Source organism: Triturus cristatus, chromosome 12, assembly GCF_964204655.1.
Source record: "Triturus cristatus chromosome 12, aTriCri1.1, whole genome shotgun sequence".
NCBI lineage: Eukaryota > Metazoa > Chordata > Amphibia > Caudata > Salamandridae > Triturus > Triturus cristatus.
The window spans coordinates 11,643,152-11,665,765 of NC_140595.1; the positions used below are offsets into that span (position 1 = coordinate 11,643,152).

At 50.2% G+C, this 22,614-nt stretch overlaps 1 protein-coding gene across 6 annotated transcripts in view; it reads right to left on the minus strand.

The window, feature by feature from the left end:
• MISP (mitotic spindle positioning) overlaps window positions 1-22,614 on the minus strand; it is a 209,595-nt gene that overhangs the window by 162,979 nt on the left and 24,002 nt on the right. For 2 of the 6 annotated variants that reach the window (XM_085639007.1, XM_085639006.1), the window contains exon 2: window positions 18,751-18,852. The exons of the other annotated variants lie outside the window; for them this stretch is intronic. In XM_085639007.1, the coding sequence (XP_085495133.1) occupies window positions 18,751-18,771 (21 nt within the window). In that variant the 5' untranslated portion in view covers window positions 18,772-18,852. The remainder of the gene's footprint in view (window positions 1-18,750; window positions 18,853-22,614) is intronic. 6 annotated transcript variants of the gene reach the window in all.

Below are 22,614 nucleotides of genomic sequence, written 5' to 3' on the forward strand. Positions count from 1 at the left end.
GGTCTCACTCGGTTCATCTTCTTGCTGGGACAGGGCGTCGGCTTTTCCATTCTGGGGTCCGGGTTTGTATTTGATCAGAAAATCATAATCCGAAAAGAACAGGGACCATCGTAGCTGTCGGGGAGTTAGAGCTCGAGCGGTTTTTAAAAAGAGGAGGTTGCGGTGATCGGTGTAGATCTCCACCGTATGTCTTGCTCCTAGTAAGTAATGTCTCCACTCCTCACAGGCCCGTTTGATGGCCAGTAGTTCTTTATCCGACACCGTATAATTGATCTCACTTGGAGCAAGCTTTTTGGAGAAGTATGCAACAGGATGGAGCTGTCCCGTCTCGGGGTGTCTTTGGGATAGTATGCCCCCCAAGGCATATTGTGATGCGTCCGTTTCTACCACAAACGGCAAGGAAGTATCGGGATGCCTGAGGATAGGGGCCTGAGTGAATTTTTGTTTCAATGTCTCGAACGCTTGGTTGGCTTCTGCGTCCCACTGGAACCGGACGTTCTTCCTTAGGAGCCTTGAGATGGGATGTATGACCTTAGAGAAGTCCTTGATAAAACGCCTGTAGTAATTGGCGAATCCCAGAAAGCTTTGAACTGCCTTTACGGTACGAGGCGGATTCCATCCAGTTATGGCCTCGACCTTCCCTGCGTCCATTTGAAAGCCTTGAGCATTCACGACATACCCCAAGAAGGTGACCTCTTCCACATGGAACAAGCATTTTTCTAGTTTGGCGTACAAAGAGTGGGCACGGAGTCGGTCTAGCACCTTCTTGACGTGGATAATGTGTTCTGGTAGGTTGTCCGAGTATACCAAGATATCGTCGATATACACAATACAGTGAGTGTCCAAGAGGCCGCGGAGAACGTCATCCATAAAATACTGGAACGCTGCAGGGGCATTACACAATCCGAAAGGCATCACTTGGTACTCGTAAAGGCCGTATTTGGTTCGAAATGCGGTTTTCCACTCGTCTCCAGCCTTCACTCGCACCAAGTGATATGCCCCCCGCAGATCCAGTTTGGTGAAGATCCGAGCCCCTCGCAGTTGGTCCAACAGGACTGGAATCAGAGGCAGCGGGTATCGATTTTTTATCGTTACTTTGTTAAGTGCCCGGTAATCTATGCAGGTCCTGAGCTCGTCACAGTCCTTCTTCGAAATGAAAAAGAGGGGAGACGAAGCCGGGGATGTTGAGTGACGTATGAATCCAGATGCGAGATGTTCCTTCAGGTACTCCTGGAGATACCGCGTTTCTGGTTCAGTAAGCGCGTACACTCTACTGCAGGGGATATTTGCTCCAGGAACGAGGTCGATGCGGCAATCGTAGGATCGATGGGGCGGCAACTGTGTTGCTTTTCGTTTGTCAAATACCTCTCCGTATTCCTGGTAGTCCTCGGGCAAGACGGTTGGACATTGGTACTTGTCAGGGCTGCAACTTATCGCCAGTAACTCCGCTTGCGTGGTGGTCTGTAGCTCAGGCATCACCTGTTTTTGAGTACAATGGTTTTGGCAAAACGTGGATGTAAGAGAGACGGATCGTTCTGCCCATCGGATGACTGGGTCGTGTAGCGTCAGCCACGGCATTCCCAGGATGAGGCGAAAATGTGGAGCATCTATCAGGTCGAATCGTATGGTTTCGAAATGCCCCCCTATCTGTAGGGTAATGGGCAGGGTATGCAGTGTGACTGGTCCCGAGGTCAAGGCCTTTCCGTCAACTGCTGTCACTGCTACTGGGGTCCTTTTTCGTTCGCAGGACACTCCGACCTGTTTTGCGTATTGCTGGTCGATGTAGTTTCCTGTAGCCCGCGAATCCAGCATCGCTGAGGTACTGAGAGGGGTGGCGTCTAAGATCCACAACTCGACATTTACTGTGATATGGGCTACTGCCGGTTGGATGGTGTTGGCCAGTTGCGCCGGGACCATAGAGGAAGCAAAACCCAAGGCGTTGGTCCCATCGCTCCTTGGGTTCGTTAGTTTTCCGACTCCTGAAATATCGTAGCCTGTGGTTTTTGGATGGAGCCTCTGTCGGGACCTCTCTCTCGTGCTCGGCATTCTCTAATGAAATGTCCGCTTTTCCCGCAGTACAAGCAGAGTTTTTGCTGTCGTCTTTTTTCTCTCTCTTCCGCTGACAGGGGCCCTCTTAATCCTCCGATCTGCATGGGCTCCGGCCTGTCGGAGGGTTTTTGTGCGTCTCCCTGGGTGGGTCGTGATCGCACAGTGAAGGGGCGTATATCACCTCGGCTCCTGTCCCCTTTCCGCTCTTGCACTCGATGGTCTAATTGCACTGTGAGTTCGATTAGTTCCTCACAGGACTGGGGAAGCTGTACCACTTGGGCTAGTACGTCTTTAAGTTCATTTCGGAGCCCTTGGTAAAACAGCGTGGTTCTCTTCTCGGGGGGCCAGCCGGTTTCTACCACCAAACGATTGAACGCGGTGATGTACGTTAACAGGTCCTGCGTTCCTTGCCGAAGGGTGAGGAGTTCTTTGTCCAATGATAACATGTGCGTCTTTCTGTCGAAGAGTTTCCTCATCTCGAGACAAAAGGCCGTAAAATCGTGTAGGACGGGATCATTCCTTTCCATTAAGGGGATGGTCCAGTTGGCCGCATTCCCTCCCATATAGGACATCATGAATGAAGTCTTCGCCGCATCCTCCTGAAAGATGGCAGGTTTGCAGAGGAAATGGAGACGACTTTGGTTCAAGAAGGACTCGAACTTCTTTGGTTCCCCATAGAACCGTTCGGGGGGGGCCAATGGTATCCCTGGGTTATGTATCACCTGCACTGTGGGGGGAGTTCCTACGGTTGGAGGATTGAGAGTGGGTGTGGAAAAGAAACCCGGGGCCGGGCTACCAGCCCCTAAAGAGGTGGTCGGTGGGGGCAAAGTCCAGTCCTTGATGTACTGACTTTTCCCTTGTACGGGGTTCTTTCCACTACGGGAGATGCCTGCGACTTCTCTGCGTAAGGTCCCAATCTCGGCTCTCAGCCCTTGGGATTCTTGTCTGGAGGTGTGAACCTCCTGTTGTAAGGCAGCCAGGCTCTCCACTAAGGAGGCTAACACTGTGTTGGTATCCATCGACCAGGCTGATGGTGTACGTGGGCTTGTCAATCTGTCGTGACGCTAGCAGCTTGCGACCTGTGATAGCCACTAACCTCTGTAGAACACCAGCAGGAACGATGACTGACGAATAACCCCTTAGATTCCCCAGGGCGCAGCACCTCACAGGGAAATGGGAATACTCTCCGCTATGGGAACTGCCCTCTGGGGAAGGTACGGAAGAAGGGGAAATAATATGTGACACCACAGCGTTCTCCGGTCTTCCGGGTAACTTAAGTATTCAGCCAGGTCAGTGAAGGAAACTGCACAGGGGAAGAGAGAGAGAGAAGAACAATTGAGAAGGTAGGCAGACCCACCCCAGTTCCTCCCTTTTGCGGGACCTCGGTTTCCTGACGTTGTCTGTACCTGTGAGAGAGTTGGGGTGTTCTGGGAATGGAGCTGGAAATGAAGCACGGGGATGACTGGACCGGTTCTCCCAGCAGCAATCAGGGTGACGTCGAAGGAATAGTGCTCCGGGGAATAATAAGGGAAATCAAGGAAGAACAGGCAACTCGAGGTAGGCAATGCACCCAAAAATCAGCAAGGAGGAAAAGCGCAAGCGCTAGAAGTATCACGTGACTTTGGCCCGTGAGCTTCTCTGAAAACCAAAACAAAAACAACAAGAAACAAAACCAAAATCAGCAAGGCCTTGGGGATTCAGGGCCTGTTCGTTACCTGACCGTAGCGTCCGTCGTGCAGTAGGGAATGTCGGATTCCATACGGTTACGTCACCGCAGAATCCAAGGTACCGGGGCGACGATGGAGGGAAGCGTCTGCAACCGCTACCCTTGTCCTGAGGTCTGTGGCAGGAGTGAGACTCGGTCGTCCTGCGGGGACAACACCTTCCGCCGACCGAGTCTCGTGGAATGGGGGCAAATATCCCGAAGGCTTGGCACCAGGAAAACAAACACCGAAGCCTGAGGATGCGCCGCTCCTGGCGACGCGCTGGTTGTGGCTTTACAGCGAGCAGCTCAAGGATCCGGAACTTCTGGATTGACAAGCCCCCTCCTGTGGGAGCAGCGCTTCTTTGTAGTTCCGGCTGGGCGGGGGCAACTTCCTGTTTCCGGGATGACGGGTTCCGGGGCTTCTGGGGATTGTAGTGTAATACCTCCTTTGGCCGATGATCGCGACAGCAGAAGACCCTCACCGCTCTCTAGGTTTAGCAGAAGACCCTCCACTGCTCTCTAGGTTTAGCAGAAGACCCTCACCGCTCTCTAGGTTTAGCAGAAGACCCTCCACTGCTCTCTAGGTTTAGCAGAAGACCCTCCACTGTTCTCTAGGTTTAGCAGAAGACCCTCATCGCCCTCTAGGTTTAGCAGAAGATCCTCACCACTCTCTAGTTTTAGCAGAAGACCCTCCACTGCTCTCTAGGGTTAGCCGAAGACCCTCACCGCTCTCTAGGTTTAGCAGAAGACCCTCCACTGCTCTCTAGGTTTAGCAGAAGACCCTCACCGCTCTCTAGCTTTAGCAGAAGATCCTCACTACTCTCTAGGTTTAGCCGAAGACCCTCACCGCTCTCTAGGTTTAGCAGAAGACCTTCACCGCTCTCTAGCTTTAGCAGAAGACCCTCCACTGCTCTCTATGTTTAGCAGAAGACCCTCACCACTCTCTAGGTTTAGCCGAAGACCCTCACCGCTCTCTAGGTTTAACAGAAGACCCTTACCGCTCTCTAGGTTCAGCAGAAGACCCTCCACTGCTCTCTAGGTTTAGCAGAAGACCCTCCACTGCTCTCTAGGTTTAGCAGAAGACCCTGCACCGCTCTCTAGGTTTAGCAGAAGACCCTCACCGCTCTCTAGGTTTAGCAGTCACCGCTTGTGAGAAGTTGGCCTGGCATATGCTGGTCACTAGTTATAGTGGCCACCTTGCACCAGTCCAATTCGACTCTTGGTAGATAGGTTTAAAGACAACCTTTTAAAGAAAGCTATCCTAGTGGCAGCTGTGGAGAGTAGCCTTCAGGCTAAGTCTCTGAGGAATGTAAAGCAGCTTGTTTTACCTTATAATCTCTTGAATTACCAAATGAAGAGACACCACACAGGTATATATATCAAATATATATGTATTTATTTCTAAATATACTCTACTAATCTCTTTATGAGATTAGAGCCAGGTAAACATTCAAAAGATCAATAGTTCTCAATAAATTAAGCACAAATATGGCTGTAACCCTAGGGGCGTACCAGACCATATACTAAAATAGTGGTTTAACAAACTCGACTTGCAAAAGTAAGAGGCCTAGGGCCTTGGGAATTGCTGGGGCTTCACTTCTGCAGTGTTAGCAGGTAAGTAATCAGCCCACAGGAGACGCGTGCAGTGTCTAAACACACACACGGGTTTTCAATGCGTTTCAATGGCAAATGTCGCGGTTTGTATTTTACAGTTCTAGGGCACTTCGCAAAAGTCAACAGGCAAGCAACTTACAGGGTAAGTATTTCGAGAGCCAACACACACTTGGGCACCGGAGTGCACGAGTTACCTCACCCTGGGAAGCCGGTTGCATAGGTGTCCTTTGGTGTCGGGTCGCGATGCTGTTTCCAATGGAGATCACTGGATACTTGCTGCTTGTGACGACTGGAGAGGTGTCCGTTCGAATCCGACGATGGATTGGAGTTGCAGAAGACCTAGAAATTGAGGGGACAGAGTTCAGAGTCACTTGCCAGTGACCGGTGGCCAGCAAGATGGATGACCACAGCTGTCGCGTCTCTTCAGGTCGGTGATGGTGTTTTGTCTCTTCCCTCACGAGGTCCAGGAAGGCTCGACGATGACCAGCAGCTGGATTCGGGAGGTCCCACGACGTCTGCAGCTGTCGACGGTGTTGGCACCCGGATTGGAGCCAACAAGCCTTGGCAGCCACAAGTCTCGTGTGGAGTGAAGATTGGCAATGGTGCAGACCAGCAAGGTCTGATGGAGTTACCCAGTGAGGGTAAGTGAGGGCAGGCCCAGAGCAACCAGGCGAGCACTTGGAATCGATGTGGAAGTCTTCAGGTGAGTTACTAGCCAACGGGCAAGCAACCGCGAAGACGCCTTTGCAGGAAAAGTTTAACAACAGCCCACGGTCACTCGGGACGGGGTAGGCCGCTGAATTTCGGTACTAGACCTGCTAGGGACTTGGACAACAAGTGGTCCAAAGCACAACTTCGTTGGACGTAGTTTAGGGCTTGCACTCAAAATCAGTGCACGGTTCCCTGGTATTGCTGTTCCTCGTCACTCGTGGGGTCCAGATGCCACAGCTTCGCTGGGGACTCAAAATGACCGTCGAGAGGTCAGGAAATCCGCTTCAGGGGACGCAGGGACTTCGGGCTCCGGCGGGGGCGGTAAAGTTTGCAACCGTTGTAGAGAGTTTTGGTGCCTGCCAAGCAGGGGAGTCACTCCTTGACTCCAAGGGAGATTGTTCAGTCTTCCAGAGATAGTGGAACGTCGAAGGGCCAGGATTCTTCTTAGTTGAGCGTCGTCCAGGTGTAATCTAAATTGCATTGGCAATGTGTGGTATCTTATAGTGAAAAGATGGGAGGGACTAGCTCTATGACCACTCCTCTAGGAGGGTCAGGGTAGTGAGTGGTTACACCCACTTCCCTTTGTCCAGTTTCGCGCCAGAGCAGGGGCAGGTAGCCCCTGAACCGGTTTGAGCTGGCATATGCACAGAGGAGCCTACTGCTCCCCCAGTGCAGGACTTCAAAGCACTCTAAGAGTGCACCCACCCAGCTCCAATACACTAAATCCTGTCTGGGAGGTGGTGACACCTCCCTGTGACAGGAAACCCTTTGTTGGGCTCCCTCCACTGCGAGTTTCGGTCAGCAGCAGGAGGACAGCCCGGTGTCTGTGCTGGTGGCATCCATTTTGTGATGCCAGGGCTCTGAAAGATTTCTACCGTGTAGTACAGTGGGTACATGTCGTCCCCTCTAGAAGGGTGGGATCCTACTCCCACACCAGTTACTGGTGTGGGGGTAGGATTCCACGTTGTTTGACACCAAACACGACATGTTTTGATGCAGTCATTCCAAAGTTAGCATTTACCGCGAGGTTATAATGCACTTAAGTGTATATGGTTTAACTGCATCCACAAACAGCAGCAGAGAATAGACTCTGCCAGCTGCAGAGGGGTCCTGCTCAGGCAGGTGCACCCTCTCACATAGTAAACCATGCACCCTACCCTTGGGATTGATAGGGCCTACCATAGGGGTGACTGATAGGTTTATATGTGTGTGTATGGTGAGATATAGGAACCTATACCTCAGTGAGGAGTGCTAACACTACCTCACACAGGCTGCAGTAGCAGGCCTGTGGTGTCAGATTGTGAGTGCTTCCCAGGAGTGGCATAATACATGCTGCAGTCCCTGGTAGGCCTGTGAAGTACCAATGCCCTAGGTACCTTGGGTACCATATACTAGGGGCTCATAAGGTACCACAGTGTCCAATCACTAGTGCATCTAATATGCACACCAATCATTTAAGGGAGTAAGCAGATAGGCTGGGGCCCTGGATAGCAGGATCTCAGCCAGACTAGTCAAAAACCATTCAAACACCAGGAAACAAGTGGGGGGCAACCATATAGTCAGATTCCACCTTCCTACATAACCCCCCCCCCCCCAAACGAAAGGAGATAAGGCTAACCTTGCCCAGTTAAGCCTTTATTTCCTGAGTGGCCATTTAAGGAAGAACCTGCACTAGCATGGTTGCTCCCTGTCTCATGGTCCACCTGGGAAATCCTACCCCAAGGGGTTTTGGAGTTTCTCCAAAGTCTAGGGAAATTACCTGTATTGTTTTCTGGTACAGAAGTAGGCTGGTGGGGTGTCTGAGTCTGGAAGTGAGGCCCTATTTGGGGTGGTCTCAACTTCCTCAGCACACTGGTCACCATGGAAGCCTTTCTGTCCATGACTGTGTCATATCTGGCCCTAAGGGTCAACCTCTGGCTGCCTACAGCTGCGGGTTGGTTTCCTCTGGTTGGAGTAGTGGAGGGCATTGGAATGTTTGGGGCAACTATGCCCCAGGTTTCCCTGTGCCCAACAAGGTCCATCTGGGGGGTACCTGTACCTAGGGGTAAGGGGGAGCCCTCAGTTTGTAGAGGAATATTCACCTGGCTAGAACTACTCTGCTGGGTGTCCCTAATCTGCTGATGAGGGGGTTCCTCTGGCCAGGGGCCCATCAAGGGTCCACTGACCTCCCTGACCTCTGCAGCCCTGGGCTGACTGAGGCAGGGTAGAGAGGGGCAGGATACCTGCTCCAGACTGGGTGCCACCTTGGAAGGATCCCCTGCCATCAGAGTTGTGGCCAGGACAGGCCTGACCACTTCTGGGGCAGTTACTTCACAAGGGGCAGGGTCAGTTCCCTTAGAAAGCTGACCCTTACCTTTAGTCTGGTGGGGGGAGGACTGTTCCTCACCCCCTATGCTCTCTGTTTGTGTGGAGTGATCCATAGTTTCAGGCTTCACTCCCCTTAATTTCTCCTGGGGTGGAGGTGAGGCCCTCAGGGTCTCATCCACTCTCTCAGGGATGCCTAACATTCTTAAATGGGCATTGTGGTCTACCTCAGCCCAGGCTGAGATTTCCAGATCATTCCCCAGTAGACAATCCACAGGCAAGGTTGGGGACACTGCCACTCTCTTTGGGCCAGTGACCCCTCCCCAGCTGAGATTTACCACTGCCATGGGATGGTCTGTCCTAATTCCATCAATATTGGTCACCTGGTAGCTAAACTCAGGTAAAAGCTGTTCTAGGGGCACTAGTCTCTTTGTCACCATGGTGACACTGGCCCCTGTAGGCCACAGCCTTCTGACCATTGATCATGGGCTCTTGTCTGTACCTGCCCAAGATATTGGGACTCATGGTAAAGTTGGCAAACCCCATGCCACCATCACAGACTAGAGTTGCTTGTGTAGGGGACCTGGTTAGGCCAGAGTCCACCTGAGTTCCCCAAGAAAGCCCAACTATTTTTTTGGGTGCACTCCCACCACCTGGGGGATTACTACTGGTAGTAACAGGAGGTGTTGGAGCTGCAGAGGGAGGAACATTTTCTTTATTGCCATTCTTTGGACAGCTGGAGTCAGTTTTCCAGTGTCCAGGTTGCTTGCACACATGGCAATATGGTTTCTTATTGGAAGAGGAAGGATTTTGGGACTCACCCCCAGAACTGGGTTTTTGGGGCCCTTCAGAGGACTTTTCTGTTTTATCATCCCCACCTTTCTCTTTGGGCTTAGTGGAATCTTTCTTCTGGTCACCACCTTGGTTCTTGGGCCTAACCCTGGTTCTGACCCATTTGTCTGCCTTCTTTCCCAACTCTTGGGGAGAGGTCAGATCAGAGTCCACCAGGTACTGGTGTAAGAGTTGGTTTTGACAATTATTAAGGATCTGCTCTCTCATAATCAAATTATACAATCCTTTAAAGTCAGTGACTCTACTGCCAACTATCCAACCCTCCAGAGCCTTGGTAGCACAATCTACAAAGTCCACCCAATCCTGAGTCTGTGCTTTCTGGGTGTCTCTGAACTTGAACCTGTACTGTTCAGTGGTTAAGCCAAACCCATCTATTAATGCACTCTTCAGGGATTCATAATCATTAGCATCCTCTTCTCTAACAGTGAGGAGCTTGTCTCTACCTTTATCTGAAAAGGAGAGCCACAAGATTGCTGCCCACTGTTTCTGGGGGACCTGTTGAACTTTACAGGCCCTCTCCATAGCAGTTATCCATTTGTGGATATCATCCCCACTCTGGTAGGGAGGAACAACCTTGGACAGGTTCCTTTGATCTGGCATGTAATCTCTGCCTCTAGGGACACTGTTGCTGCCACCAGGGGTATCTAACCCCTCCTTCTTAGAAGCTCTTTGGAGCTTGAAGGCTTCCCTATCTAAGGCCAATTGCTTGGTTCTGAGGGCAAGCCTAGCTTCCTCATACTGGAGCATCTTGAACCTTCTTTCAGAGGAGGTCTCCCTGGGAAAGTTGGAGTTCCTCTGTGGAATAGATTCTCTTCCAGAGTGATATGACCTGTCAGAGTCCCTTGAGAGGGACCTAGGCCTGTCTCCCACTCTGTCAGCTCTCTTAGGGAGATTTCCTCTATTCTCTTCAGACCCTTCTGGGTCTGGCCCTTCAACCAAAGACTCCAGGTCATCTTGATTTTCATCATCAGACCCAGAGACTATGTTTGAACCACCCCCTGATGCAGACCCACTTGCTCCTAGAGCTTGTCTCAGGTCATCTGCTACTAACAGATCTATCAGGTGTTGTGACGAGGGACTCCTACCCACCCTCAGTTGTCTTTCAAAGCATAAGGCCTTCAGTTCAGTGTAGGCTATATCTTTGTACTGAGATGGGGTGGACCCACTGGCTCCACCATGGTGAGACATACTAGTGTTGTGCAGTGTTGTACTACCTACACTAGTTGAGGCCTACTGGACCTAGCTTGAGCTGTAGCAAGGGTGTGCTTGTCCCTTCACAAACAGCTCAAAGTTCAGTAGAACTTATTGATACTAGCTTGACTTTATATGTACCTTGAGTACCTTAAGTAGTTTTCAGTTAGTAATTCAAATAGAGATTTTCTGGTAAAACAATGGCAAGCTGGAATCCCACACACTGCCCACCAATGTGAGAAGTTGGCCTGGCATATGCTGGTCACTAGTTATAGTGGCCACCTTGCACCAGTCCAATTCGACTCTTGGTAGATAGGTTTAAAGACAACCTTTTAAAGAAAGCTATCCTAGTGGTAGCTGTGGAGAGCAGCCTTCAGGCTAAGTCTCTGAGGAATGTAAAGCAGCTTGTTTTACCTTATAATCTCTTGAATTACCAAATGAAAAGACACCACACAGGTATATATATCAAATATATATGTATTTATTTATAAATATACTCTACTAATCTCTTTATGAGATTAGAGCCAGGTAAACATTCAAAAGATCAACAGTTCTCAATAAATTAAGCACAAATATGGCTGTAGCCCTAGGGGCGTACCAGACCATATACTAAAATAGTGGTTTAACAAACTCGACTTGAAAAAGTAAGAGGCCTAGGGCCTTGGGAATCGCTGGGGCTTCACTTCTGCAGTGTTAGCAGGTAAGTAATCAGCCCACAGGAGACGTGTGCAGTGTCTAAACACACACGCGGGTTTTCAATGCGTTTCATTGGCAAATGTCGCGGTTTGTATTTTACAGTTCTAGGGCACTTCGCAAAAGTCAACAGGCAAGCAACTTACAGGGTAAGTATTTCGAGAGCCAACACACACTTGGGCACCGGAGTGCACGAGTTACCTCACCCAGGGAAGCCGGGTGCATAGGTGTCCTTTGGTGTCGGGTCGCGATGCTGTTTCCAATGAAGATCACTGGATACTTGCTGCTTGTGACGACTGGAGAGGTGTCCGTTTGAATCCGACGATGGATTGGAGTTGCAGAAGACCTAGAAATTGAGGGGACAGAGTTCAGAGTCACTTGCCAGTGACCGGTGGCCAGCAAGATGGATGACCACAGCTGTCGCGTCTCTTCAGGTCGGTGATGGTGTTTTGTCTCTTCGCTCACGAGGTCCAGGAAGGCTCGACAATGACCAGCAGCTGGATTCAGGAGGTCCCACGACGTCTGCAGCTGTCGACGGTGTCGGCACCTGGATTGGAGCCAACAAGCCTTGGCAGCTGCAAGTCTCGTGTGGAGTGAAGATTGGCAATGGTGCAGACCAGCAAGGTCTGATGGACTTACCCAGCGAGGGTAAGTGAGGGCAGGCCCAGAGCAACCAGGCGAGCCCTTGGAATCGATGTGGAAGTCTTCAGGTGAGTTACTAGCCAACGGGCAAGCAACCGCAAAGACGCCTTTGCAGGAAAAGTTTAACAACAGCCCACGGTCACTCGGGACGGGGTAGGCCGCTGAAATTTGGTACTAGACCTGCTAGGGACTTGGACAACAAGTGGTCCAAAGCACAACTTCGTTGGACGTAGTTTAGGGCTTGCACTCGAAATCAGTGCACGGTTCCCTGGTATTGCCGTTCCTCGTCACTCGTGGGGTCCAGATGCCACAGCTTCGCTGGGGACTCAAAATGGCCGTCGAGAGGTCAGGAAATCCGCTTCAGGGGACGTAGGGACTTCGGGCTCCGGCGGGAGCGGTAAAGTTTGCAACCGTTGTAGAGAGTTTTGGTGCCTGCCAAGCAGGGGAGTCACTCCTTGACTCCAAGGGAGATTCTTCAGTCTTCCAGAGATAGTGGAACGTCGAAGGGCCAGGATTCTTCTTAGTTGAGCGTCGTCCAGGTGTAATCTAAATTGCTTTGGCAATGTATGGTATCTTATAGTGAAAAGATAGGAGGGACTAGCTCTATGACCACTCCTCTAGGAGGGTCAGGGTAGTGGGTGGTTACACCCACTTCCCTTTGTCCAGTTCCATGCCAGAGCAGGGGCAGGTAGCCCCTGAACCGGTTTGAGCTGGCATATGCACAGAGGAGCCTACTGCTCCCCCAGTGCAGGACTTCAAAGCACTCTTAAGAGTGCACCCACCCAGCTCCAATACACTAAATCCTGTCTGGGAGGTGGTGACACCTCCCTGTGACAGGAAACCCTTTTTTGGGCTCCCTCCACTGCGAGTTTCGGTCAGCAGCAGGAGGGCAGCCCGGTGTCTGTGCTGGTGGCATCCATTTTGTGATGCCAGGGCTCTGAAAGATTTCTACCGTGTAGTACAGTGGGTACATGTTGTCCCCTCTAGAAGGGTAGGATCCTACTCCCACACCAGTTACTGGTGTGGGGGTAGGATTCCAAGTTGTTTGACACCAAACACGACATGTTTTGATGCAGTCATTCCAAAGTTAGCATTTACCGCGAGGTTATAATGCACTTAAGAGTATATGGTTTAACCGCATCCACAAACAGCAGCAGAGAATAGACTATGCCAGCTGCAGAGGGGTCCTGCTCAGGCAGGAGCACCCCCTCACATAGTAAACCATGCACCCTGCCCTTGGGATTGATAGGGCCTACCATAGGGGTGACTGATAGGTTTATATGTGTGTGTATGGTGAGATATAGGAACCTATACCTCAGTGAGGAGTGCTAACACTACCTCACACAGGCTGCAGTAGCAGGCCTGTGGTGTCAGATTGTGAGTGCTTCCCAGGGGTGGCATAATACATGCTGCAGCCCCTGGTAGGCCTGTGAAGTACCAATGCCCTAGGTACCTAAGGTACCATATACTAGGAGCTCATAAGGTACCACAGTATCCAATCACTAGTGCATCTAATATGCACACCAATCATTTAAGGGAGTAAGCAGATAGGCTGGGGCCCTGGATAGCAGGATCCAAGCCAGACTAGTCAAAAACCATTCAAACACCAGGAAAAAAGTGGGGGCAACCATATAGTCAGATTCCACCTTCCTACACCGCTCTCTAGGTTTAGCAGAAGACCCTCCACCGCTCTCTAGGTTTAGCAGAAGACCCTCACCGCTCTCTAGGTTTAGCAGAAGACCGTCACCGCTCTCTAGGTTTAGCAGAAGACCCTCCACTGCTCTCTAGGTTTAGCAGAAGACCCTCACCGCTCTCTAGGTTTAGCAGAAGACCCTCACCGCTCTCTAGGTTTAGCAGAAGACCCTCCACCGCTCTCTAGGTTTAGCAGAAGACCCTCACCGCTCTCTAGGTTTAGCAGAAGACCCTCCACTGCTCTCTAGGTTTAGCAGAAGACCCTCACCGCTCTCTAGGTTTAGCAGAAGACCCTCCACTGCTCTCTAGGTTTAGCAGAAGACCCTCACCGCTCTCTAGGTTTAGCAGAAGACCCTCCACCGCTCTCTAGGTTTAGCAGAAGACCCTCCACTGCTCTCTAGGTTTAGCAGAAGACCCTCACCGCTCTCTAGGTTTAGCAGAAGACCCTCCACTGCTCTCTAGGTTTAGCAGAAGACCCTCACAGCACTCTAGATTTAGCAGAAGACCCTCCACTGCTCTCTAGGTTTAGCAGAAGACCCTCACCGCTCTCTAGGTTTAGCAGAAGACCCTCCACTGCTCCCTAGGTTTAGCAGAAGACCCTCCACTGCTCTCTAGGTTTAGCAGAAGACCCTCACCGCTCTCTAGGTTTAGCAGAAGACCCTCCACTGCTCTCTAGGTTTAGCAGAAGACCCTCACCGCTCTCTAGGTTTAATAGAAGACCCTCCACTGCTCTCTAGGTTTAGCAGAAGACCCTCACCGCTCTCTAGGTTTAGCAGAAGACCCTCCACTGCTCCCTAGGTTTAGCAGAAGACCCTCCACTGCTCTCTAGGTTTAGCAGAAGACCCTCACCGCTCTCTAGGTTTAGCAGAAGACCCTCACCGCTCTCTAGGTTTAGCAGAAGACCCTCACCGCTCTCTAGGTTTAACAGAAGACCCTCACCTGCTCTTTAGGTTTAGCAGAAGACCCTCACCGCTCTCTAGGTTTAGCAGAAGACCCTCACCGCTCTCTAGGTTTAGCAGAAGACCCTCCACTGCTCTCTAGGTTTAGCAGAAGACCCTCACCGCTCTCTAGGTTTAGCAGAAGACCCTCCACTGCTCTCTAGGTTTAGCAGAAGACCCTCCACCGCTCTCTAGGTTTAGCAGAAGACCCTCCACCGCTCTCTAGGTTTAGCAGAAAACCCTCACCGCTCTCTAGGTTTAGCAGAAGACCCTCCACTGCTCTCTAGGTTTAGCAGAAGACCCTCACCGCTCTCTAGGCTTAGCAGAAGACCCTCCACTGCTCTTTAGGTTTAGCAGAAGACCCTCACCGCTCTCTAGGTTTAGCAGAAGACCCTCCACTGCTCTCTAGGTTTAGCAGAAGACCCTCCACTGCTCTCTAGGTTTAGCAGAAGACCCTCCACCGCTCTCTAGGTTTAGCAGAAGACCCTTGACTCCACTTACCTTGGGAAGGTTCTCGAGAGGGCAATCCTCGGCCACTTGTAGACTTTCGTATGTCAATTTATTGAGGTTGGCAACATTCACCCACAACACTACTGCAGATGCTGAATCGCGTCCCACCGCATTGTTGAGGTCGGTATATATTTACTATTCTTAACTCCACATCCGCTTACTCAGACGATGCAGCGGTAGTTGATGGAGGTGATACGGTGACCAACCATCCCTTCCAGACCCAGATCCATCGCCACGACCTGCTGCAGTCCTCTTGGTCTGGTCCAAACTCTACCAGTACATGGGTGCAGATGTCATGGAAGAGGCGGATCAGAGCCAAGGTCATCAACAAGAGACACCGCTACCTCCAACTCCTTTGAGACTGCTCGACAGCTACCAGCACGCTCACTCATCCCGCTCTCATCAGCAACCTTATGTCACCCAAGGTAGACGAGGGAAAAGTCTGGAACTAGCTCTCGTCACCATTCGCCACCAGTCCATGGAGGTATGTCCCTCCAAATTGTGCAGCGCCCCGTCGCCTCTGGAGTCCTTCAGGGTTCTATCCTGTATCCCAAACCTTCACTCTGCATGCACCCTCCTTCCCAGCCCAGGAGCCGGCGTCCACTACTCACCCGATGACACTGCGCCTCGTCCGAATGAGCCGGCAGGCAGCGCTATCCACATTGTCCCAAGCTGCGGCTCTCTTACAAAATCATGGATGCCGGCGCAGCCCTGGAAGTCTCACAGGCAACGACTGAGATGTCGGTACTTACGATAATTATGATATATGACGTAAGGTTATGTACGTTATATTATGTCTGGTAGGCTGCGTGCTTGGTTTGGTCCAGTGCGTTGTTAAGACTATAGAATGGTCGGTGTGCAGATGCTGAAGGACAGGAAAGCTGGAAGAGGTGCGCCTGTACCAGGACACAAGGAGTAAAGTTACATCTACATATTAAGCCTTCGCAGAGGTATGTTTATGTCAACAAAAACACTCACAGACGCAGTCTTCTCTCGCACCCGGACCGCTGCGACAAATCATGACTTCTCCCTTGATAGCTGTCACTCACTGAAAACTCATCCTTTTAACAAATGCCAGACTGCAGGCCTCGGCCTGCCCCTGTTGCTCCGTCCATCACCTGCACTCCCCGAAACAAACTCCACCGCCTCAGCTCTAACCACCGTCCGATCCCATTCACGCGGGCATCGCCCTTCACACGGGAGCCCCTGCCTCAGATGGGTAATGGGTAGCAAGGGTCACTCGTTTTTGTTATGCAAAATTCCCGAAATGACGCCATTTCACCACACTGTGTAATTAGGCTCCATTCTCTGTAAAAAATCACTGCAAACACAAGCCAGCAGCAGAACACGCGCAACTGCTGTTCATGCAGCTTTTGTTTTTTGCGCCACTTTTTAGGGCAAAATGCACCTGTCCTCAAAATATGACGCAAGGATGCATTTTTGTGCTCAAATATAGCATTAAACGACAGGTGAGCATTTCGTGCAATTTTGTTAAGCTTTGCCGAAATTTCACTTAATTAAATGAAACCAAATCACGCAAATCTACACACATCCCTGCCTTACACACCTGCTGGTCCCAGTCGCACTGAATCTGCTGCACTCATGAAAGCTACAACCCTGCGTATGACGTCATCACGTATGCTCGACCGCAATTCACCGGCTGACCTTGAGCCCGAATCAAAGACAACGTTGTAAATCTGCACTCCAGAGTTTACTACCCGATAAGATGTGCATTTATGGGGTGTGCAATTCTCAACACCTTTTCAGGTTACAACTGGAAACCTGCGGCAAGGGCAGCCATCCCCTGTGACCCCGTGGGAAGGCTTCGAGGGGTTCTTTTCCTCAAATGAAGATAAACGTAAGTTTACTCTTGCATGAAAAGAAGAGAGCAAGTGGCCGCCGTCCACCCCGCCAAGAAGTTGGCCCCACTGAATACTGTGCTGAGCTCGTCCCGGTGTAATTTCCAAACTCCGGGACACTTTCAGCAGCGTCTGCACTTTATCTGCTTTCCATGTGCAGCAAGGAACAACGTGCAGGCGGGGAGGGGGCTTTCTTATTCCAGACTCCTGCTGGGCCCATAACAAAGGCCGAATCTGAGGGGTCTTCACGCCTCCTTTTGTTCCTGTCTCTTGGCTGGAAGCAGTCAGGAGACTGACACCTGATGCAAATGAAGCGGAGGGGAAACAAAGGCTCCCACCTTGTTAGCACTTCACACATACCTAAGAGAGGCAGCTTTTCACTTGGTTCAGTCCTGGTTTAGGAGATATGCCTGCACTGTACGAATATCAGATGTGTTGGTCTTTCCCAGTCTTTACACAAAGCGAATTGCATTTATATAGAGCTTACTTCCCCTGAGGAGGCGTTGGAATAATTTAAGTGCTACTATTTTTTCTTGTCTAGCCCTACTCATTCCAATGCAGGGTGTCAGAGCGCTTTACATCAACACGTGCATATTACATGTACAATAAATTATATGCGTTTGTAAATGAATGTACAGGATGTGTTATATAAAACTGGGGGATTGCAAGGTGTAGCAGTCACATATCATCTTCCATAGCTACTGTGCTATTATCCTCCCAATGCGCTCAAACGTACACATGATAGACCTGCTAAATATATATGTGAGGGCTTTAGATCTGATGTCACTTCTTGTGAGGCCACTTCCTGTAAAGTCGTGGCTTGTGATGCCACTTTCTATGATGCTACGCAAACAAATGATGGACGGAATGCTGAATAAATCATACATTCACCCCCAGTCAATAGATATGGGTTAAATCCATCGTTCTTTTGCTCACCATGCCACCCCTTTTTAGACCCAGCCATATGCAAACCCGTCTTGACCCTGTGTCTCATGGGAACAGTCCAGCCCAAACTGCCAAGCCAGGTCCTCCCTGGACCGGAAACAAGCATCCTGGGACCGGTTTCTGGGTACTACCCTTCATCAGCCAGACTAGCTTGAATCCAGTGGCACAGTGAGCAAGTGACCCACGTCTGGGCATACCCATCCCACTTAGGGTGAAAAGTGCTACGCAACCAAATTATGTCAATTCCTCTGATGGCATGTGTGATGAGTGCCGTGATGTTGTGCGCCGTGATGTCGCGCGCTGTGATGTCACTGGTATACTGCCTAACTAGGTCAGTCCCCCACTTCTTTTTTTTTAGGACTTTTGCCCTGCTCTCTCTTCAACTGACAGTTTACAGAAGGGCTCCTATCTCCATCCTTCAGTCTCTCTCTCTCTATATATATATATGTGTGTGTGTGATCAAGGCAGTTGATGCCGAAACGCGTCGCAGCGTAATTTTGGAATAAATACTTTATTGCCAGAAACCTCCCCGTGTCGGTGTCCGGTTCGCTTTGCTAGGAATCAGATGTGATATATATATATCCTGTCTCAATCCTTCAGTTTCTCTCTCTTCCTACCTTTCTTCTTACCAATTTTGGGAGAATGTTCCTACTCCTATCCCAACCTGGAGAGAAACTTACTTCTGTCCTGTTAGGAGTAAATCTCTAACCATTTTCAGTGTAAGAATGTTATGGGAAGGAGTTTTTAAACATATTTGTAGAAGTTGTCAAACTTTCAAGGCATTCCAGTTGGCAAAAGGAGCAGTTTACTTCCTGGAAACATATGTGTGAAGACATTTTCATAGGCGTGCACAGATTGCTTTTGTGAATTGTAAAAGACATTTGGAACTTGTAAAAAGTTACTTGAATGTTTCAGACAAACACGCACATACCAATAACTTTCTGATCAGGCCCATTGTCTTTATAACCTGCTGAAAAGTAATAACTAACAAGCATTGGCAATGCCAGTATGTCTGGCTTATAACTGAAAGTGAATCCTTACTCACCGGTGAGTTAATGCACATCATATATGCACTCTGTCACTCATCACTACACTTGTGTATCCATTCATCCACCACCTGACTCATTTTTTCGTTCACCGATCCACACTAAAACACAAAGACATATTGAACAAGAATATGGGAGGTAAATTAAAAGAATAACAGTAGAATGATAAAGACGACACTTGCAATTAAAAATAAGTTAAAAAATAAAACAGCTAGTGCTCATTTTGGAATAGTATTGTGCACAGGGCATACACCGTTTAATACATGCTTGTTTTACTCTACAATGTTATTATTATTTCAGGGTCGTCTCCATTTACCCTAGCTTTTCTGCAGTAAGCAGATCAGCCCTATGACATTAGACGTCACTTTTCCCAATGAACCAATCATGCCTATATCCTTTATCATTGGCTCGCCACCATAACCAACGCAAGTCTACTGTATTGATCACAAACTTTCCCACAAGATAACCATTGGGCATATAATCATTAGATTACAATTATTTGCACAATAATATTTTGCCAAACAATGGAGCAGGTTACAAGGAATATTCCAATATAAGTCTTCTACCCCAAGAGTCAGCGGGGGAGTAGTTCTCTGCAGAATGCTTGCCGTATACAGTAAGATGTGAGATTTACGAGCTCGAGCCCATTGCATTAACAATTCATGCTTAAAGTTCTGGTGCCTTTTTTTTTTTTTAAGAGCAGATTTTATTTGTCAAATAACAAATATAGCGCAGAGCACTGTAACCCAGCAACTCATGCATATAGAATGTGCATTGAATTGACTTTGACAGTTTCAGTTAGCAAAATAGGACAACTTAAGAGCAATACATTTAAAATAGTAACAAAAATAAAATTAAAACAAAAAAAACAGAACCCACCCCCCATCGCACTCACACCTACCCCAGAGCTGCACCACAAGCGAGCAGACTTGTCTATCCAGACATGATACACCAGTATCCAAAGGGCGATGCTGCATGTCGACTAGAATGGGAGGGAAGCCAAGTCAGGTGGACCTGCTACTGAAACAGATTCCAGCTCTAGGCCACGGTACTCCGTCCATCGCCTCCAAATTTTATAATGTTTAAGTGGGCACCCCCTGGCCACAAACATGGGGATCTCCAGACCCATACAGAAATCCATGCCATTTTTCCACGCAGATACTGAGGGCGCCCTCGGAGCCTTCCAGGCTCTGGCAATATCCCTTTTGGCCAAAGTGAACCCTAATAACATAAGATGGCGTTTGTATATGTTACCTCCTATATCGTCCATAACATGTAGCAGGATCCGTTTCGGGGAGCTGGGGAGGTCCCAACCCAGTACCTCGGAGAGGCACGACAGAACCCCAGCCAAAATCGTGCTAACGCAGAGCAGTGCCAGACAGCTAGGAGCAAAGTACTCTTCTCATGTTCGCATCGAAGACACACCGGGGAGGCCACCAATCCCGCCCTCCAGAGCCTGACCCTAGTGAAATAGACCCGGTGGAGATACTTAAACTGGATAAGGCGAAGGCTTACGGCTATGGCTGACTCCCGCGGGGAGGCCAAGGCCTCCACCCAGTCCTCCTCCTCCAGCTGGCCTATGTCTCCCTCCCAGGCCTCCCTAAGGCACTGCAGTGTGGGGGAGCTATGGGTGACCAGGGACTAATAAATCTTGGAGATCTTGTGGTCATGGAGATCTTCCATAAACACCTTTGTCTCTATGCGACTAAACTCAGCCAGGGACCCCAACCCCTCACTGTATGGAGTAATGGCATGTCGGAACTGTAAATATCGTAAGAATTGGGTTTTAGGCATTTGAAAGTCCTTCTGTAGGTCCTGAAAAGACTTCAGAACCGATCCCCGCATGACGTCCCCAAGAGTAGAGATGCCGATATGGTCCCAGCCTCGAAAACCAGACAATGCAGCTAGTTGCGGCAGACGCCCATTATACCAAAAAGGAGTCTCCCGGGTCAACTTATTCCACCACCCGGTCCTCCGCAACGCCTGTCTCCATATTTGGAAGATAAGTTTCGTGGCAGGTGGCAAGGAGTTGCGTAGCGGCGCAGAGTAGAGTATAGTGTGTAGGGTGTGATCCCCATGCATTGCCTGTCGACCGCGTAGGCTGGGTCGGCCCTGTCCCCATACCACCACTCACTGAGAACCAGCAGATGTGAGGCCATATAATAAGACAGGATATCAGAGGTAGCCAGTCCCCCACAATATGTGGACTGGAAGCAAGTCCGCAGGGCCACCCTCGCCATTCCACCAGCCCATAGAAACTGTCCCAGGGACGTATTAACCTGTCTGAACCATCCGGGAGGATTTGGATAGGGATGGTTTTGTGGCGGATAAAGGAGGCGGGGAAGCGATACCATCTTAAAGATGGCCGATGGGCCATATATTGACAAGGGCATATGAGACCAAATTTTAAGATCCTCCCGCACACGATCCCATACAGGGGCTAAATTCCTTCCCCAAGAGGTGGCTGGCGAATCCGATAAATACACTCCCAGATACTTCAATCCCCCAGAGGCCACCTGAACGGAGGAGGCCCAGGAACCGGGGCCCGTCCCTCCCCAAAGGACCCACAGAGTAGATTTACATGGGTTCATGTATAGACCCGAGTTCTCCCCGAAGATCTGCATAATGCGCAGCAAACACGGTCCTGTCTTATCTATATTTGTGAGAAAAAAGAGTACATCATCGGCGTACAGGGCAATGCGATCCAACAGACCCGGCGCCCACTCAAGACCAGTCACCTGGGCGTCAATCCGCACCCAGGACGCTAAGGGTTCCATTGCTAATGCAAATAGGTAAGGAGAAAGTGGGCAACCCTGCCTGGTGCCCCGTCCAATGGAGAACACGTAGGAGACAGAGCCCGCCACCCATACGGACGCAGTCAGGTCCGTATAGAGTAAGGTCAGGTATGACAAGAAGCGTGGTCTAAAATTTAATATACAGAGAAGTTCGAATAGGTATACCCAACTAAGGGAGTCAAAAGCCCTATCCATGTCCGCAATTAGTATGGCGGCCCGCTCCCCCAGTCCCTGGACAGTCGCCACTGCAACATGTGCGCTCCGAATATTGTGGCGGGTCGCCCGCTGGGGCATAAACCCGGCCTGATCAGGATGAACCAGTGATGTAATATGGGAACGGAGGCGATTGGCCAGCGCCTTAGCCAAAACCTTGGCCTCTACATCAAGAAGAGATATAGGGCGGTACGAAGCATGCTGATCTGGAGGTCTTCTGGGCTTGTGGAACACCACAATCTCCTCGTGTCTCCAATCGCGAGGCAGACAACCCCGCTCCCTGGCCTCCTCCTCCACTCTACAAAAGTGGGGTCCCAGCTGCTGAAAATATCGTTAAAAAAATTCACATGGGAAGCCATTCGGTCCCGGGACCTTTCCAGGTTGCATCTCACCTTGCGCCGCACCCAGTTCCTCCTCCGTGACTGGGAGATCCAGCTCCACACTCACTTAGTCAGAAAGGGCCTTAGGTGGCAGATCATCGAGGAAACGACCAACTACAGCTGTAGGGAGGCATTCCCTGGGGGCATAGAGGTCTGCATAGTACATGGCAAAGCTTTCGCTAATGGTGGAGGGGTCCGTTAGAGAGGACCCATCCGGGCCTAAAATGCCGGCAGGGCCTGGGAGTATAACAACCTCTGACACAACCTATGTAGTAACTTACTGGACTTATCTCCCCACTGGTAGATCCTACTGCGGGTCGCCAGCCACGCCTGCCAGGCTTCGTCTAGAAGAAGATGGGCATATTCCTACTGCGTCAATAGGAGTTGACGGCGAGCCTGCCGATCCGCACCATCTCTACTGCGGGATTCCAACTCAAATTGCTTCGCCTCCACCTGAATGAGGGACTCCCTACGC